This window comes from Columba livia, chromosome Z (assembly GCF_036013475.1).
Source record: "Columba livia isolate bColLiv1 breed racing homer chromosome Z, bColLiv1.pat.W.v2, whole genome shotgun sequence".
Classification (NCBI taxonomy): domain Eukaryota; kingdom Metazoa; phylum Chordata; class Aves; order Columbiformes; family Columbidae; genus Columba; species Columba livia.
This window is the reverse complement of record NC_088642.1, coordinates 21,358,673-21,373,475: the sequence shown is the minus strand read 5'-3', so window position 1 is coordinate 21,373,475 and position 14,803 is coordinate 21,358,673. Positions and strand designations below refer to the sequence as shown.

Sequence of the window (14,803 nt, the reverse complement as noted above, 5' to 3'; positions counted from 1 at the left end):
TTCCAGTATACCCTATTGCAAAACTGTGTCCATAGACTATTAATTATTCTTGGTAAAAATGGATTAAGAGAGTATAGATGAATGAATGCAGCTTTCCAGAGCACTGTCTTAAGAATAGTCATATAAATATTTGTCATTAACAACTTCTTGTGTAACAGAATTCGAGTGGTTTCTTAATCTAAAGATCATAACAGCTTTTGGTGTTGAGTCTTAGAGAAAGAGGCCCACAATTGCATTTAAAATCAGAATCAAAATTTACAATTGTATTGACTAACTTGAATAATGTTTTGAAAAACAAAAGAAATTCAGTGAGAAGAAGCACCAACTTTTCATTCATCTGAGAAACAGCAATTGTAACAACATGAGAAGAAGATAAATAAGCTCTACAGAAAGACGGCAATATGTTCAAATCAAGCTGCAATATGAATCTGAGTTATCAACAAAGAGCAGCTATACTGTCATATACAACAATAGTGTCATACAAAGTTTGTGTACCACACTTTCCTGACAACTCATCCTTTAAAGTCTTCAAATAGAGTCATAGATACATCTTAAGACAGCACAACATCAAGACAAATGCAGACCGATTAGAATTCAGATAAAAACAAAGACAATTAGAAGCTCAGAAATTATGACTTATGTAAAGATGATAGGAAGAAACCATGCTGTTCAGTCTGTAGAAGATCAGATTAGTGCGAGACAAGATAATGTTCTTTGATATGTAAATGACTGCTTATAAAAAAAAAAAAAGGACATTACTTCTTTTTCCTTGCCCATTGGAAAGAAGTCAAGAAGTGTCATGCCTAATTGCAACAAAAATAATTCAGGCTAAGCATTAGAAGAAAAGGTTTCTAGCACTAAGAATTCGAACAAGTTGCATGACAAGAGTAAGGAAACTCCATTACTGAAATTTACCTAAAAGAAAAGAAAAAAAAAAAAAAAAATGGAATTATTTGGAGTGATACTGGTACAGCTCACCCAACATGAGGCTAAGAAAATGAGAAGTCCCCAAGCCCTTTCCTGCTGTATTTTCTGAAAATCACAGAATCTTCCTCTGGAAATCTTCTTAAGTTTTATACTAGATACAAAGAAATTATTACTTCTTTTGACTAACAAACTATGTTGATATTCATTTCCAAAGAGCATAACTTAAATTAAAATTCAAACATAAAGGTAGAGCATATGAGAGACAAAGAAGAGAATACATTTGGTGAGGGACAGATTGTATTCACTTTGCACATACTGTTTCAACAGTTTTCGGGAACAATCCCAGCTCCTTTTCCAGAGCTTCAAATGCCTCATGAAAAACTCAGCTTTGGCTGTATTCAGAAGCATCCTTGCATTAAAAAAAAAAGAAGACTTGAAGAAAGAACCAAGAATGAAAGTTTGGTTTTGCCCTGTCAGAAAAAAATCTTTGCATAAATTTCATCCACCTTTCTTTTGAAGGAAAGAGGGTGAGATGATAAATTTTCTTAACAAGTATCTTTGAGAGCACTGAAGTCAGCACTACAGATTCTAGAAGATTCCTAATCTCCAACCTACATTCAGAGATCAAGTGTAGAGGAATCTCTCTTGAGAAGTCCTATAAATCCCTAAGACAATGAAATTAATATTTCCAAATTATTCAGAAAATAATCAAATACCCATTAACAATTTCTGGAGGAAATATAACTTATTTTAGGAAAAGAGTGCAAAATTATATAGTTTCATACCAGTTGTTGCTAGTCCTTACAGGTATTTTCCCAGGAGTTTAGGAAACTGTATGGAAACAGGACTAGAAATTATGTGAACCCTTTAGAAAGCATCGGGCTAAAAACATTGCAGAAGGATCTCCTTTACACTCATCTTTAGAAGTCGTCTCAGAAAAAATAAAATTAAAAAAAAAAAAAAATTTTTTGAGGTTTCAGAACAGTAGAACAAAGTGGAAAAGTAGAACAGATGGATAAAGGCTTTTGATGAGTAACCAATCTCAAGTAATGGAACCCACAGAATATTTTTATGAGATCAACAAAAGGAAAATACTCCATGTTAATTTTTCATAGATGAATTAATAAAAATGAAGTTTTCAGAAGTCAGATGTGGTAACAGATGATAGCATGAAAGCAGGGTCACTATTCTGTTTACATAGCTAAAAATAAAAAATCTACATTAAAAAAAAAAAAGAAAGTATAAAGACCAGCCTATATAGTCTGCATAAAACTTCAGCTGCTCTGGTACCTTTACTGGAGCAGAAGTGAAGCAAAGATGTCTATAACAGAGAAATTTTACTCCACTGAATAAGCAAATAACCAACCAAAATTAAAAAATGTAACTTCTTAATCTCTCAAATATTTGCCAGAGTTGCAAGCAGAAATTCCTCTTAATTCAGATTCTGTCAATCAGATGCTATGTTCAGTCTTAAAGTAATTCAAAACTGTGCAACCACATTCTCCAAGTCTCCAAAAGTCCTTGCTACTTCCATGTCAGAAGTACAGAAATACAGTTTACCTGTACCTTTGGTAATTGTCTGAAGTTTCTATGTCTTTAAGAAAGCTTATATGATATAACATCCTTCCTGAGACCTCTCTCTGGACTGATGATGTCTAGTGCCATTCTTTTCATTCTCCCAAACAAACAACGAAATATTTTGCTAATTTTCTGTGATCTGTCAACCAAACTTTTAAGGGCCAATTAGAGTAGCAGCAAAAAGCTCAGCATAGACACTTGCTGTTTGTTCATCCCTGGAAAATTTATCAGCACAACTTTCACTCAAAATCATAGGCCAAAAAACTCACTGACAAGGATCTCATGTTTTAAGTAACACTGCAATTATCCACATCTCTTCCATATATCACTAAAATACGAAATTAGAGGAAGTAAATGTCAGGCCAGATTCCTGCAGCACCCAGAACTGATTCTCTCAATCAGCATTCATTAATCTCTTCAACAAGGCAAAATGGTAGCAACACTAGTAACAGTATTTCAGTTGTGTGTTTTGGCAATGGGAAAAATAAAGCTAACATACAGGTAAACAAATCAAAAAGCACTTTTTCAACCTCTCTAATGCTAAAACACCACAATCTGAACTGTACAATCAGATTGTTTTCAGAAAAAAAAAAAAAATCTGAAAAGGTATGCCTTTAAAATGGGGTTCTGAGACAGCCAATTGAAACAGCAGCAACTTTAATAACTCAGATATTCTTATGGCTGAGTGGTAAACGTGTACCTGAGCAGAAATAACTCAGAGTCACAATGTTGTTAAACTGGTGAGATTGACAAAGAGAAAAAAACAACTAAATTTAGTCTTCGGCATTTACACAAGTCTCGCAAGCCCTTTAGCACAAGGCCTCCTGAAAAACTGATGCTTCTGGAATTTCATACATGCATTTCTAACTTGCCACTTCACCCACCTTCGCTCTATTGTTGTTTAACATAGTATATGCCTACAGAAGATGAACCACAGAGGTCATTTGGTAGTCACAGCATCACAGGATAACTCAGTTAAGAAGGGACCTCCAGAGGTCTTTAGTCTATCCTCATGCTCAAAGGAGGGTGAGCAAGGTCACATTATGCAGGTTTACCCAGCCTGACCTTGAAAACCTCCAAACACACAGATATCCAGGGCAACCTTTCCCAGTGCTCAACTGTCCTGATAGTGAAAGAATTTTTCCTTAGAACAAGCCAGAAATTCCCATTTCAATTTAAGTCCATTACATGTCATCCTTCCTCTACAACACTGAAAAGCCTCACTCAGGTCTTTCTGATAGTCTCCTATGCTATGTGTATTGAGTTAATTGAGCTGCTTTCTAATTTCATGTTCTTAAAATTTGATTATTGCAATTAAGACAGGCATTGCATGTTAAAACACTTTTGAGCCAGTTAAGAGTTCAATACTCGTAATGCTGCCTTTAAACCATTTCCTATGCAGAGCAACTGAAATCATTCTTACAAAGAATTTAATCCTCATATTGGAAAGGATTTAAAATCCTTCTGTCCTCCATGAATTTGAACTTTGTTTTGAAGATAGTTAGTCAATTTTTGGACCTTCAGAATTTTTTTCTGGATCAGGGCTCAAACTAATTTTGTAACCAAAATGTAATGACATACTCTCTAGTACTACTTGAATACAGAAGTCAGAAGGAATAACTAAACACCTCTTTAAAATCTTTGTTGTTTAAAACGGGGAAATAGACTACCTTTAAGGGTTCCATCACTTCCAGCTGGAGAGCATACTGACTGTGGTGACCTCAAGGAAAAAGATGCAGCATTTCTTATTGAAGGATCGCCATCCTAAAGTGACAATGATAAAAAAATTAACATTATGAGGATGAACACTTGGTAAATAAAGACTGAAATTAGTACATATACTGATAAAATGGATTGGACAAAAAGGCATACAAGAAATATTAGAAAAATATTTATTTACATTAAAAACTTAATAATTTAGATTCCTATTAGAGTACTATATAGGCAATATTCCAAAGCACAATTAGTCCTAATAAAAATCTATAACCAAAACATGCACGCAAAAATAAACCCATGTACCTGTCTTTTAGCTAAATAAGCACTTTTGATTTACATTAATATTCCATTTAGAAGTTTTTTTTTATTACAAGCAGGCATAGTAAAGAGCTGAAAAGTAGATACATGACCTCTATACAATACCAACTGAAAGAAATCAAGCATAAAATACAGATTTTTGAAACAAATACCATTTTTTCACTTAACCTACCCTTGAAGCTTATCTACAATGCCATCATACTTTTACAGTTGAACAAGTAAACGCTTTGTATTTATTTTCTCCAGCATACACACATTAGGACAGAACAAAATCTCAACCACTCCCATTGTAGCAGCTGAGATCGTTTTGTGTAAAACACAGCTGGAGTGACTTCAGCTTGTTATCTGCTTGTCTCAGCAGTTAGACAGGAAATAACTCAATGGCAATATGAAGCACTTTCCCAACATGCAAAACATGTTCTCCTCTCTTCTCAGTTTTGCACAGAACAACCTGCTTCAATGGAATTCATCATTTCTGACAAACTTCTTCATAATGTAATACTAATTACAATGCAGGGATGTCTGTGATTTATCTTTAAAAATGTAAATTTGTCTTTTTTTTTAATTTCCCTCTCCCCCGTCATTATCCTAAAATTAAATATGAAACCCACTATTTAAATTACCATTTAATATTCTACTTAGGATTTATATTCCTTTAATGGAGCCCTCTGCTGGTCAGGAGTACACTCATTCACTCAATGGTCCAACTAGATTTAAACTTCTATACAATAGTATTTCCCATTTTTAACACTGTTTTTTTTTTTTTTTACAACAGCTACAGCAATGTTTTGCAAAGAGGAAACTGACGACCAATCTATGAAGAAACAATTTCTATTATTATAAACAAATTGCAAAATGTCCGTTCTTTTAAAGACTAAAGTCATACAAAGGAAGATTCCAAAGAACTTTTATGGTTATTTAATCTGTTTCTTAATTAAATTGGTTATTTCAGTAGCAAATATGCTAACATGGCTCCTATTAAGGTATTTTTTCATATAACTTTTATTCCCCAAACTTGAATTATCTGATAAATACCTTTTATCCTTTCAACCTATTTCAATCCAATTAGTAGAATGTTAAAACGCTCAACGGTAATCATGTTTTTACATGTCTGTATGAAAAAATTCAGCAGCTGGCAGTAAGTTAAAAAGCTAAATTGGCACTTCAAGGAGACAGAAACCAGCAAAGCACACACTCCCTCAGCCAAATAGCTTATTTCCACACGCATAGCTGTAAACTAGACAATATAAATGTTACCCCTCGTGAAGACATAGTTCACACTGCTCAGGTAAAAGAAGGAGTTTGAATTTTATAGACTGAAGGTGCTTTCAAGTCAAAGACTATAAATCCATAAGAAACTAGATTTCATCACTCTCAACATCCACAAGCACTTAAAAAACAATTCTATTAGATTTTTTTTTTCCCCAACAAGACAATAAATCTAAAACTCAGGCTGTGCTATTAATTACACTTATTTTTGCAACATGCTTATAAAAAGATTTGTTGCCTCACACAAAGAAAGTCTCATATGCAAAGAAAACTAATATTCAGATTCAAAGCAATAAAAAGAACTGTATCTTAAACATATATGTCGTTACTTTAAGTCAAAGTGAATTAATCTCCTGACGAGTTACTCATTTATCAACTAGACTGAAATTACAGAGTTGATTTTCTTTCCAAACCTGACTTATCTTCTATTTGTAATAGATCTCAAAAAATAACCCCTGATGTTCTAGGAATGCTCTGAAGTCTACCATCATCCTTAAATTGAGGGGTGTACTTGCTGGTTTTGTAGAATCATGTATCACAAATACACAACATACTGTAACTATTCGCTTTTTTTAAAGCAATAAAATCCTAAAACTAAGAAAAAGAAGAAAAAATGAAGAGTTTAAGTTTTATGATTTAATAACCCTAATTCATTACTATCTTCACAGGTCGCACTGCTTCTGAAAAAGCAGCAATGTTATGATTAAACTTGTTATTCATACACAGATGCAAAACTTTAATCCAAATTTGTTAAACTGTTTTCTGAATGATAGCTACTAAAATCAGATTTTAAAGATATAATTACAAATAAAATACATGTAACACATTTGCTCCATTAAGAAAATGCACCAAGGGGTAGAAGTGCAAGTTTACTTCTACATTGTACATTCAGTATGTCTCCAATTAAACCAACCAATGAGGGTATGCTTCACGTTTTCATAATTTGTACACTTCAGAAGAGTTTCATTTCTAAGTTTTCATGAACTAGGATGTTGTTCCATTTCTTGGATCACAAAATTAGGGATTAATATGTTTAAATACTTCCTCTTTAAAAAATGTGAATTAAATTATCCTAATATTACCTTTTTCTAAAATCCTGTCTTCAACAACAGCAACATTCTCTTAACAGTGTACCTTTAACATAGCTGGGGTATATACATGTACATTTAGTGCCAAGAAAAGCTTCCTGTTTTGAAGAATTTGCATTGCTGAAGCAGAGACTGAAAAAACATCTGATGATTGTATATTATTATAGATTCCTTCATTACAACACCCTCTTGTTTAAGATACTACTTCTTAGCAAATATTTTTAATCAGCACAATTCTCACATTAAAAAAAGACTATTAAAACTAATAATTCTTTTGACGTTCTACTGTATTAACCCTGGCAAGGTATTTAGGTAGCCTGGTGCTAAAGTAGACTTGTTGAATATAACACTTTTTAGTTCTACAAGCTAATTCAGGAAGACAAGAGTTGCCTACAGTTTTCCTAAGCTAAATAAAACATAAATGCAATCACACACACACACACACACACACAAAGCCTCCTTGCCACCAGGTTTTGACAAAAGAATACAATTGAAACTTAAGTACTCTCTTCCCTGTTAATAAACTGAGTGCCCAACTTGTAAAGAAGAATCCCAACAAGCTTCATCTATGGGATGAGATGCTCATTAAGAAGAAAATTAATTAGCAGTTCAAAAAAATACAGGAGAAAGGTTTTGTTTTGCTTTTTCCCTTCAGATTCAAGCTTTATGAAAGAATTTCTTCCACATTAAATAGATTCACTAGGGGAAAAATTCTTACAATGAAACCAGGCCAAAAAAGCACATAGTAGACCAGTAAGAAAAAAATGTCCATAGCAATTTTTGCCTTTGACAACACTACTTTATTAAGTAGGAGGTTATTCAAATATGTCAAGTCTAATTGATGATTGGAGAGATCTTCAGAGAGACAAGTTAACTATGCATCTATTTAGAATCTTGTATTGTTTGCATCAACATATTGCTACAGTAGTTGTAGAGACACTTCACATTATGTGAAGATTTTTTTACTTTTGCTAATGTCATCAGAATTAATGTTATGGCTGGTTCCAAACTAAAGAGAGATCTAAAAAAAATTAGATCTCACACATTAAGCTTGCATGGTTGTGTGCATGCATCTGAAATTGAAATATATTTTCAGTGGTTTTACACATCAATAACAAAGTAAAATATTTACTTCTAAGGTAGATGAGCACATAGTTGCTTTATCATACTAAATATTTGCTTTATGATAAGAAATTGATTTAGGTAACATACATCACTACTTAGTCTGTGCACCATCTGTAGGTAGTCTTCACTTGAGCCATGTCTAGAACTATCAGCATGATGATTAGCTGAATTTCCAGACAACTGACTTGAAACTTTATTTTCATGGAGATTCCTCATCCCAGCTGTGACAATGGGACTGGATACTGAAGCTGAAATACAAAAAAATATAAGCAACTGTACTGATACATTCACATACTCATTAACTCTTAAAAAGTTTCAGAGAAAACACCATAATAGTGGATATTAATATGCTGGATGCAAGCAGTCTGGAATCTGAACAAGAATTGGACTTTTTAAACTGAATCCTTTCCCCACAAATACCTTCAATAAAATTAGACAACAATTAGTGGATTTATAACCTAAATTCCACGTACAGATTAGTCAAGCTTCTCTCCACATCTATCCTAATTAGAGTCAGTATCATACCCTTACTGGTTATAGAAGACTTTGTTTTCCTCTATATGATTTGTATTCAGTACGTTTAGTAACTTCCAAGGTATTCATGAGACATACAAGATTACATACATAACAGCTATATATATTTTAAGCATAATGCTAAACTTTAAGAACAAATTATTTAAAAGAATCCAGTAAGAACTGTACTTATCAACCAAAAAATGCCTAGATACTTTAACAGTGTTCAGGTTGTTCAAGATGGTTTTCAGAAAAGTGAACAAAAAGGAAATGCTTTCATTCTGAAGGTCATCTTTGCCAGTTACTGCATACCTTGAGCATAATTCTAACCAACTGCTTATTTGGCCTTAGCAAAAATGAGGTTTTTGCTAGTACAGATAAATGATGTCCACAGCTAATAAATAAAAGTTTTTAGTTTGTTTTGATGTTTTCTATTGTCATGTATACATGACAACTATGCAAAAAGGGTGTACATAGGGGAGCAATGCCACACAAACAGGTGTTTCACCTTTTCTTTTCATTTTACTTAAAAAAATATAGTATATACTACCACTCCGTACAGCCAGAAAAGCAAAGCTTAAACATACTCCAAAAAATCCCCTGCCAACTCAAAGATTTGCATGAAGCATGTGACTCCTTTGAAGAAATTAGAAAGCCGTGAAACATACATATCAAGGTAAAGCTGATGTGATAGCGGAGAATAAAACAAAGAACACAGAGTTACCTTGTTGCATCTGAGGATGTGGTGTATAACTTGGAGGATGTGAATATGGCATGTATCCTGCAGGACTTTGAGGAGCATATGGACTAGGCACTGGACTGTTCTGTTGAGCCAAGAATCTGTTACCAGAGCTTGTCTGTGGTGGCACAAACCGGCTAAAAATACAAATTAAAAAAGCTTTTAAAAGTTGGAAAAGCAAACATAGACAAATTTATCATTTCTTCTGGAATATTGTCCATTCAGATCATTACAGTTTCTTTAAGATACAAAATTCCAACACAATCAATAATCTCCCTCAAAAGCAGTATTTTAAACTATCAATACCTTCCGAACTTCACTTATTACTTAAGAGTCATAGCTTAGGTACTGCATTAGCAAAAGGAAAGAACAGATTAATAACCATTCATAAGACCCCCACATCAAGGGAAATGAAACACTGACACAAGAATCTACTAAAATAAGATCTGCAATTTCCAAAAGTTAGTCCTAGAAGTCTGAATTAAAGTGACAGCTAAGTTTTAATCAACAACTAGGTCACTAGGATTAACAAGGAGCCTTGTACTCTAAATATTATTTTTCCAGTAAGATTTTAATTATAACTTACATTCTTATAAATGTAAATCAAATAAACACTTCAGAAAGTAGATTACATGCTTTCACAACCCCCAGTTCTAGATAGCAACTCTATTAAAGTAAGCTTCTATAGAAAGAAATGGCAAAGTATTTAACACAAAGATTTTGCAAGGATTTTGAGAAGACTTTTTAATATTCATTGTAATGTTCATAATTCAGAAAACCTTCTTCAACATCCCTTTTACATATAAAGGTAGAAAGGTGCAGATACAGAGCATTTAATTTGCTAAAACAGAGTAACATGAAGTGAAATAAGTTTATTTTATAATGATATTATAGATGAAATCTGCTAAAGCCCAATAACTGCACTGAAACTACATGCAGAACTCTTTATTCTAGAGTATTTTACTATATTAATTAAGGCCTGGATTATAGGTACATGCTACTTGTCGACACTTGAAAGTTTAAAAAAGAACCAGAAAGTTGACAAGGATTCTGCTGGAAGACTGGCCAAATTACTTGGCCTATCCTCCTCTGAGTTGCCATTTGTATAACTGTTACAGCAGTACTCCATGCCTTTGCAAAAATTTTGGGAGGGAAAGAAAGTAGAGAATCATGACTAATCCTCAGAATACAAGGATTAATTCACAGAAAAAATGATGTTTATTTAACAGCTGAAGAAACTCACTCTGCTGTCAGACAAATGTAAAATTCGTCTTGACAGCAATCACCTTCCACCCACATATTTGCAACATGAATTGACTGTCACCATAGGAAGAATTTGCACTTTGCTGACTGTCTCACTCCATTTAAAAGAAAGTGTTTTACCTGGAAGGGCTATGTGAGATAGTGGTTTGTTGATAATTGGAAGATGCAGGACTACCACGCATGGAATTCTGAGAAATATTAAACTGTGACATCATCATCCCTATTAAAAAGAAGATAGTCGCATTACTTCACACACATTTCCTTTTTAATCAGTGAAGTCTCATTTCAGAAATTATTATATTCAAAGAGATTATAAACTTTATAGACACTATCATCATCTGCTCACAACACTCTGAAAAACTAAAAATTATCAATTCCACATAAGGTGTCCATTTTACATCATGACATAAAAAAGTGTTAATTTAGTTGTAAATATTAATAGTAGTTCCTTTCTTTGTTCCTTAGGGCTTCCAAAGCCCAAACCTACTAGCAAATAGAACCATTTTATAACAGGACATATATTGCATACCCCAGCCTGGTGTGTACAGTACTTACTGTGTCAATAAGTAAGAGATTTGGAAACTTCACAAGTCAGAAGAACACAGAAACTTATCTCCCATTTTTAGAGCAAGTACAGCAAACAATCACCTTGGGATGAATGCTTCAAGATATTCTCCTGGCTCCCATAATACCTTAGTGGTTGCTTTCTACTAAAGGACAAAAGCTTTCTATTCCACAGCTGCTACACTTACAAGGAATGTTATCAAAACATTTCAATTGTAAAGCAGAACCAATATCCCAACTGTAGGCTCCCACAGCCTTTAGATCTCCACAGTCATGCTTTGAAAATTCAGGAGTAGTACTAGCTGGCAAGTCACAAGTACCAATGTGCTTGAAATGAGCTAATGTAAGAGGCATTTGGACAACACCTTTAATAATTTACTTGAATTTTTGGTCAGCCCTGAAGGGGTCAGGCAGTTGGACCAGAGGATCATTGTAGGTCCCTTCCAACTGAAACAGTCTGCCCTGTTCTAATTCACATCATTATTAGGGAGAACTTAAAGGAATCCTTTCTTTCCCCTCTTCAATACTGGTACAAAGAATTCTTGAATAACAGCATGACACTGGAAATGGAAATGATGCAGAAACATAAAAAACATAAAAACTCAGACGAACTTTAAGATATTTTAATGATAGAGCTGAATGTCTTGCAGCTAAACATGTCAGAATTCATGTGAAAGCTGCAGCTTGGGAAGTCACAAGCGATCCATAGCTGTAGGTAAAAGCACATCAGTGCTACAAATATTTTAAACCAAAGGTTAGACAGAGGGCTGACAGAAGTCCCCCATGCAGAGTGTTTGGGAGCTGTAAATCCTTGAACTGCTATCACTGAATTCAATTACTGCAACGTTCACACAAGTAAAGCTAGTTTCAGAAATCCTCCTTGTCACCCTTTTTCTCTTCCCCTCTCCCTAGCAGAGAAGAGATATGATAATCCCTCAGGAATGCAGGCATTACTACCTCCTGGTAGGTGTGAAGTGCTGCATTCCAAGTATGTGTGCACACCAAAACTAGCCTAGAATAGAAGTGAAACTCCATGTTGTGCTGGAAGGAAAAAAAAAAAAAAAAAAAAAAAGCAGAGATCTCCATACTTCAATACAGAGCACATTTCATTGTCCTGAGTAACAGAAGGGGACTCCTCAACTCCTGCAAGATTTCACAGTATTACAGTATGTTTGGGATTGGAAGGGACCTCAGAAGATCATCTAGTCCAATCCCCCTGCTGGAGCAGGAACACTTAGGTGAGGTCACACAGGAACATGTCCAGGCGGGTTTTGAATGTCTCCAGAGAAGGAGACTCCACAACCTCCCTGGGCAGCCTGTGAGATTTGTGTAAATGGACACTGGTTGCCTTGCATAGAGGCAACTGAAGAGGAAAGTCCAGGAGTTTTGTGTTGAAGGCAGCACCCAGCAGGCTACTGTCCGCTCACCTCTCCCTGCCACTCTCAAGGAAGCTAGGTATGATATTTCAGTCAAACTACTTAACATTCAGGTACTGAAAGCTGAAGAATGTGCCCATACAGGCATGAACTGTGACACTAAGTTTCATTTTATGCTTAAAACACAGACTACACTTTTAAAATAGTTTTAAAACACATCTATTTCCTCCTCCCTACATTTAAAACATGTTTTGAACCACAAATGTGGTAGTTTTTGGTTTCCAAAAGTAACAGAAATGAATAATTTAATTAACGTCACTTAAAAACCCATAAAACTTATTCTGTGACAGACAGCTCTCACTTCTCTGTCTGTTGAGCGAGGTGTGCAACATGGGAGGCTCAATCTAGGTAACTTAAAAGAAAAAAGAAGAAAATAAATAACCATCCAAAACCAAAATAAAACAAAAAACAACAAAAAAAAAATCACCAAGAGTAAAAACAGTGTATCTAAAGTTTCCAAACAGATAGCAAGTATGCCTGATAATGATAATGAAAGAAGTAAAAATAAGCCAACATTTAGTTTGAAGAGGACTTGAAATTAGTCTGTGGCCATTAGCACTAAAATATCTTTTTGTACATTTTTACATTGTTGTGACATCACTAAGCAGCAGATTTATGGCTTCCATGTGTATTTCCATACCTTAAATATTTAAGAATCTCTTAAATGTAACCTTAATTTTGGATGTTGGTAATGTTCAGGTTTAAGAAAACATCATCCTAGTAGTAACATTACTAGAATGGATTTTACTTAACACATACTGCTAGTCTTGACTACAACTTTTTTGCTTGGAAAACACTGATATGTATAAACGTATTTTACCAATCCCACTAAATGCCAAAGAATGTGCTACATCACAGCTTGAGGCCACAGAAGAAATCTTGTATAATTTAACTGTATTACAGCATTATGCATGCTTAAGATAACTGCTCACCAACAGGTGATTTTTCAGTTATTGAAAGTGTATGTCTGCAAAGTTGTTCCCTTTTACAAACACACTTACACTTGACTCCTTGTATAAATGAAAATAATTACACAAGAAATTGACATTATTGAAAGATGCTTAAGATCTTAATGCCCCCAAATCCACAAGTTCTGATAAATAGCTTAAAGTAAGTATTAAGTCTTTTCTGAACCCTAAGCGATGCTATGAATACTAACCTATTGCAATATACTATTTTAGCTGATATTCCAACACATATTTGCTGAAAGACACAGACAAAACACTGAGAGGAAAAAGTGCAAAAATTATAAAGAAAACTGAAACTAAATAATATCTTAATTTTAAATAAATAATTACAAAGAAATACTCTTCAATCATCTACTACAAGATGCAAGACAGATATAGTTGCAAGGTGGCACCCATAACCTTCTATGTCATGTGATGAAAAGTTCTAAAATAAAATTAACATTTTGCCCTTTGTACAATGTTAGGCCTGATGCTGCATGGTGATTTGACTCAGTGTATTCAGACAACCTGGTAACAGAAAACAGACTGAAAAATCTAAGTAAAAATCTAATCTAAAAACCTAAGCTTTCATAAGAATTGAAAACAGACTATTCAGCTTTCTGAAGATGTCTTTATTTCCTGACAAACTCTATTGAACCTAGAATTTTATTCTGTGTTTAATGTAATTTTTTAGCCAGGTGATCCTCCTGCTCTTGCATCAAAAATGAAGGCTAGGAGAAACCAGTTTGAGTTCACTCTGTCTACAGTAATGCTGGAACTGACACTCAAGGGATCATGGTGCAGAGACCCATGCCAGGCTGAGTAAACAGACAGGGGGGATCCTGCTGCCCTCGCTCCTTCTCAGTTGTGGGTATTACAAATATGGGGTCACAGTACCTAGCACTGATTTCACCATATGCTGGACCCAAAGGTGGAAGGACAACATTCAGAAGGAAGACAGTAAGAACAGCAGAAGACATGAATTTGAAACACTAGAAAAGAGCCTTACTTCATTCTTCTACACCTATGCTTTTCCCCTCTTGCCCCTTTCTTTCCACCTTTCAGATTTCACACTTACTTTCCAATGCTTGTACTGGCACAAGCATTTATAACAATATAAAATAAAATTAAATATTCAAGATAATTTTAAAGTCTGATATCTTCTGGTTCTCTGAAACACCTCTGTTAATTTTACTAAAATAACACCAACTATTATTTTAAGTTTCATGTTGAATTATCTTTTATTCTGAACTAATAACTTCCTCCGAGCACAGGCCAAAGCATATTTACTAAAGATAGAGGTGCTTTTATTTCATTAAG

The 14,803-nt window shown here is 34.2% G+C and overlaps 1 protein-coding gene across 9 annotated transcripts in view; it reads right to left on the bottom strand.

Annotated features, from left to right (window-relative positions):
- The window catches only part of NIPBL (NIPBL cohesin loading factor), a 167,016-nt gene that overhangs the window by 74,875 nt on the left and 77,338 nt on the right, over positions 1–14,803 (bottom strand). For all 9 annotated transcript variants that reach the window (XM_065047569.1, XM_065047573.1, XM_065047575.1 and 6 more), the window contains 4 exons: positions 10,657–10,756; positions 9,259–9,410; positions 8,109–8,269; positions 4,176–4,269 (listed from right to left, as the gene is read on the bottom strand). In XM_065047569.1, coding sequence (XP_064903641.1) covers positions 4,176–4,269; positions 8,109–8,269; positions 9,259–9,410; positions 10,657–10,756 — 507 coding nt within the window. The remainder of the gene's footprint in view (positions 1–4,175; positions 4,270–8,108; positions 8,270–9,258; positions 9,411–10,656; positions 10,757–14,803) is intronic.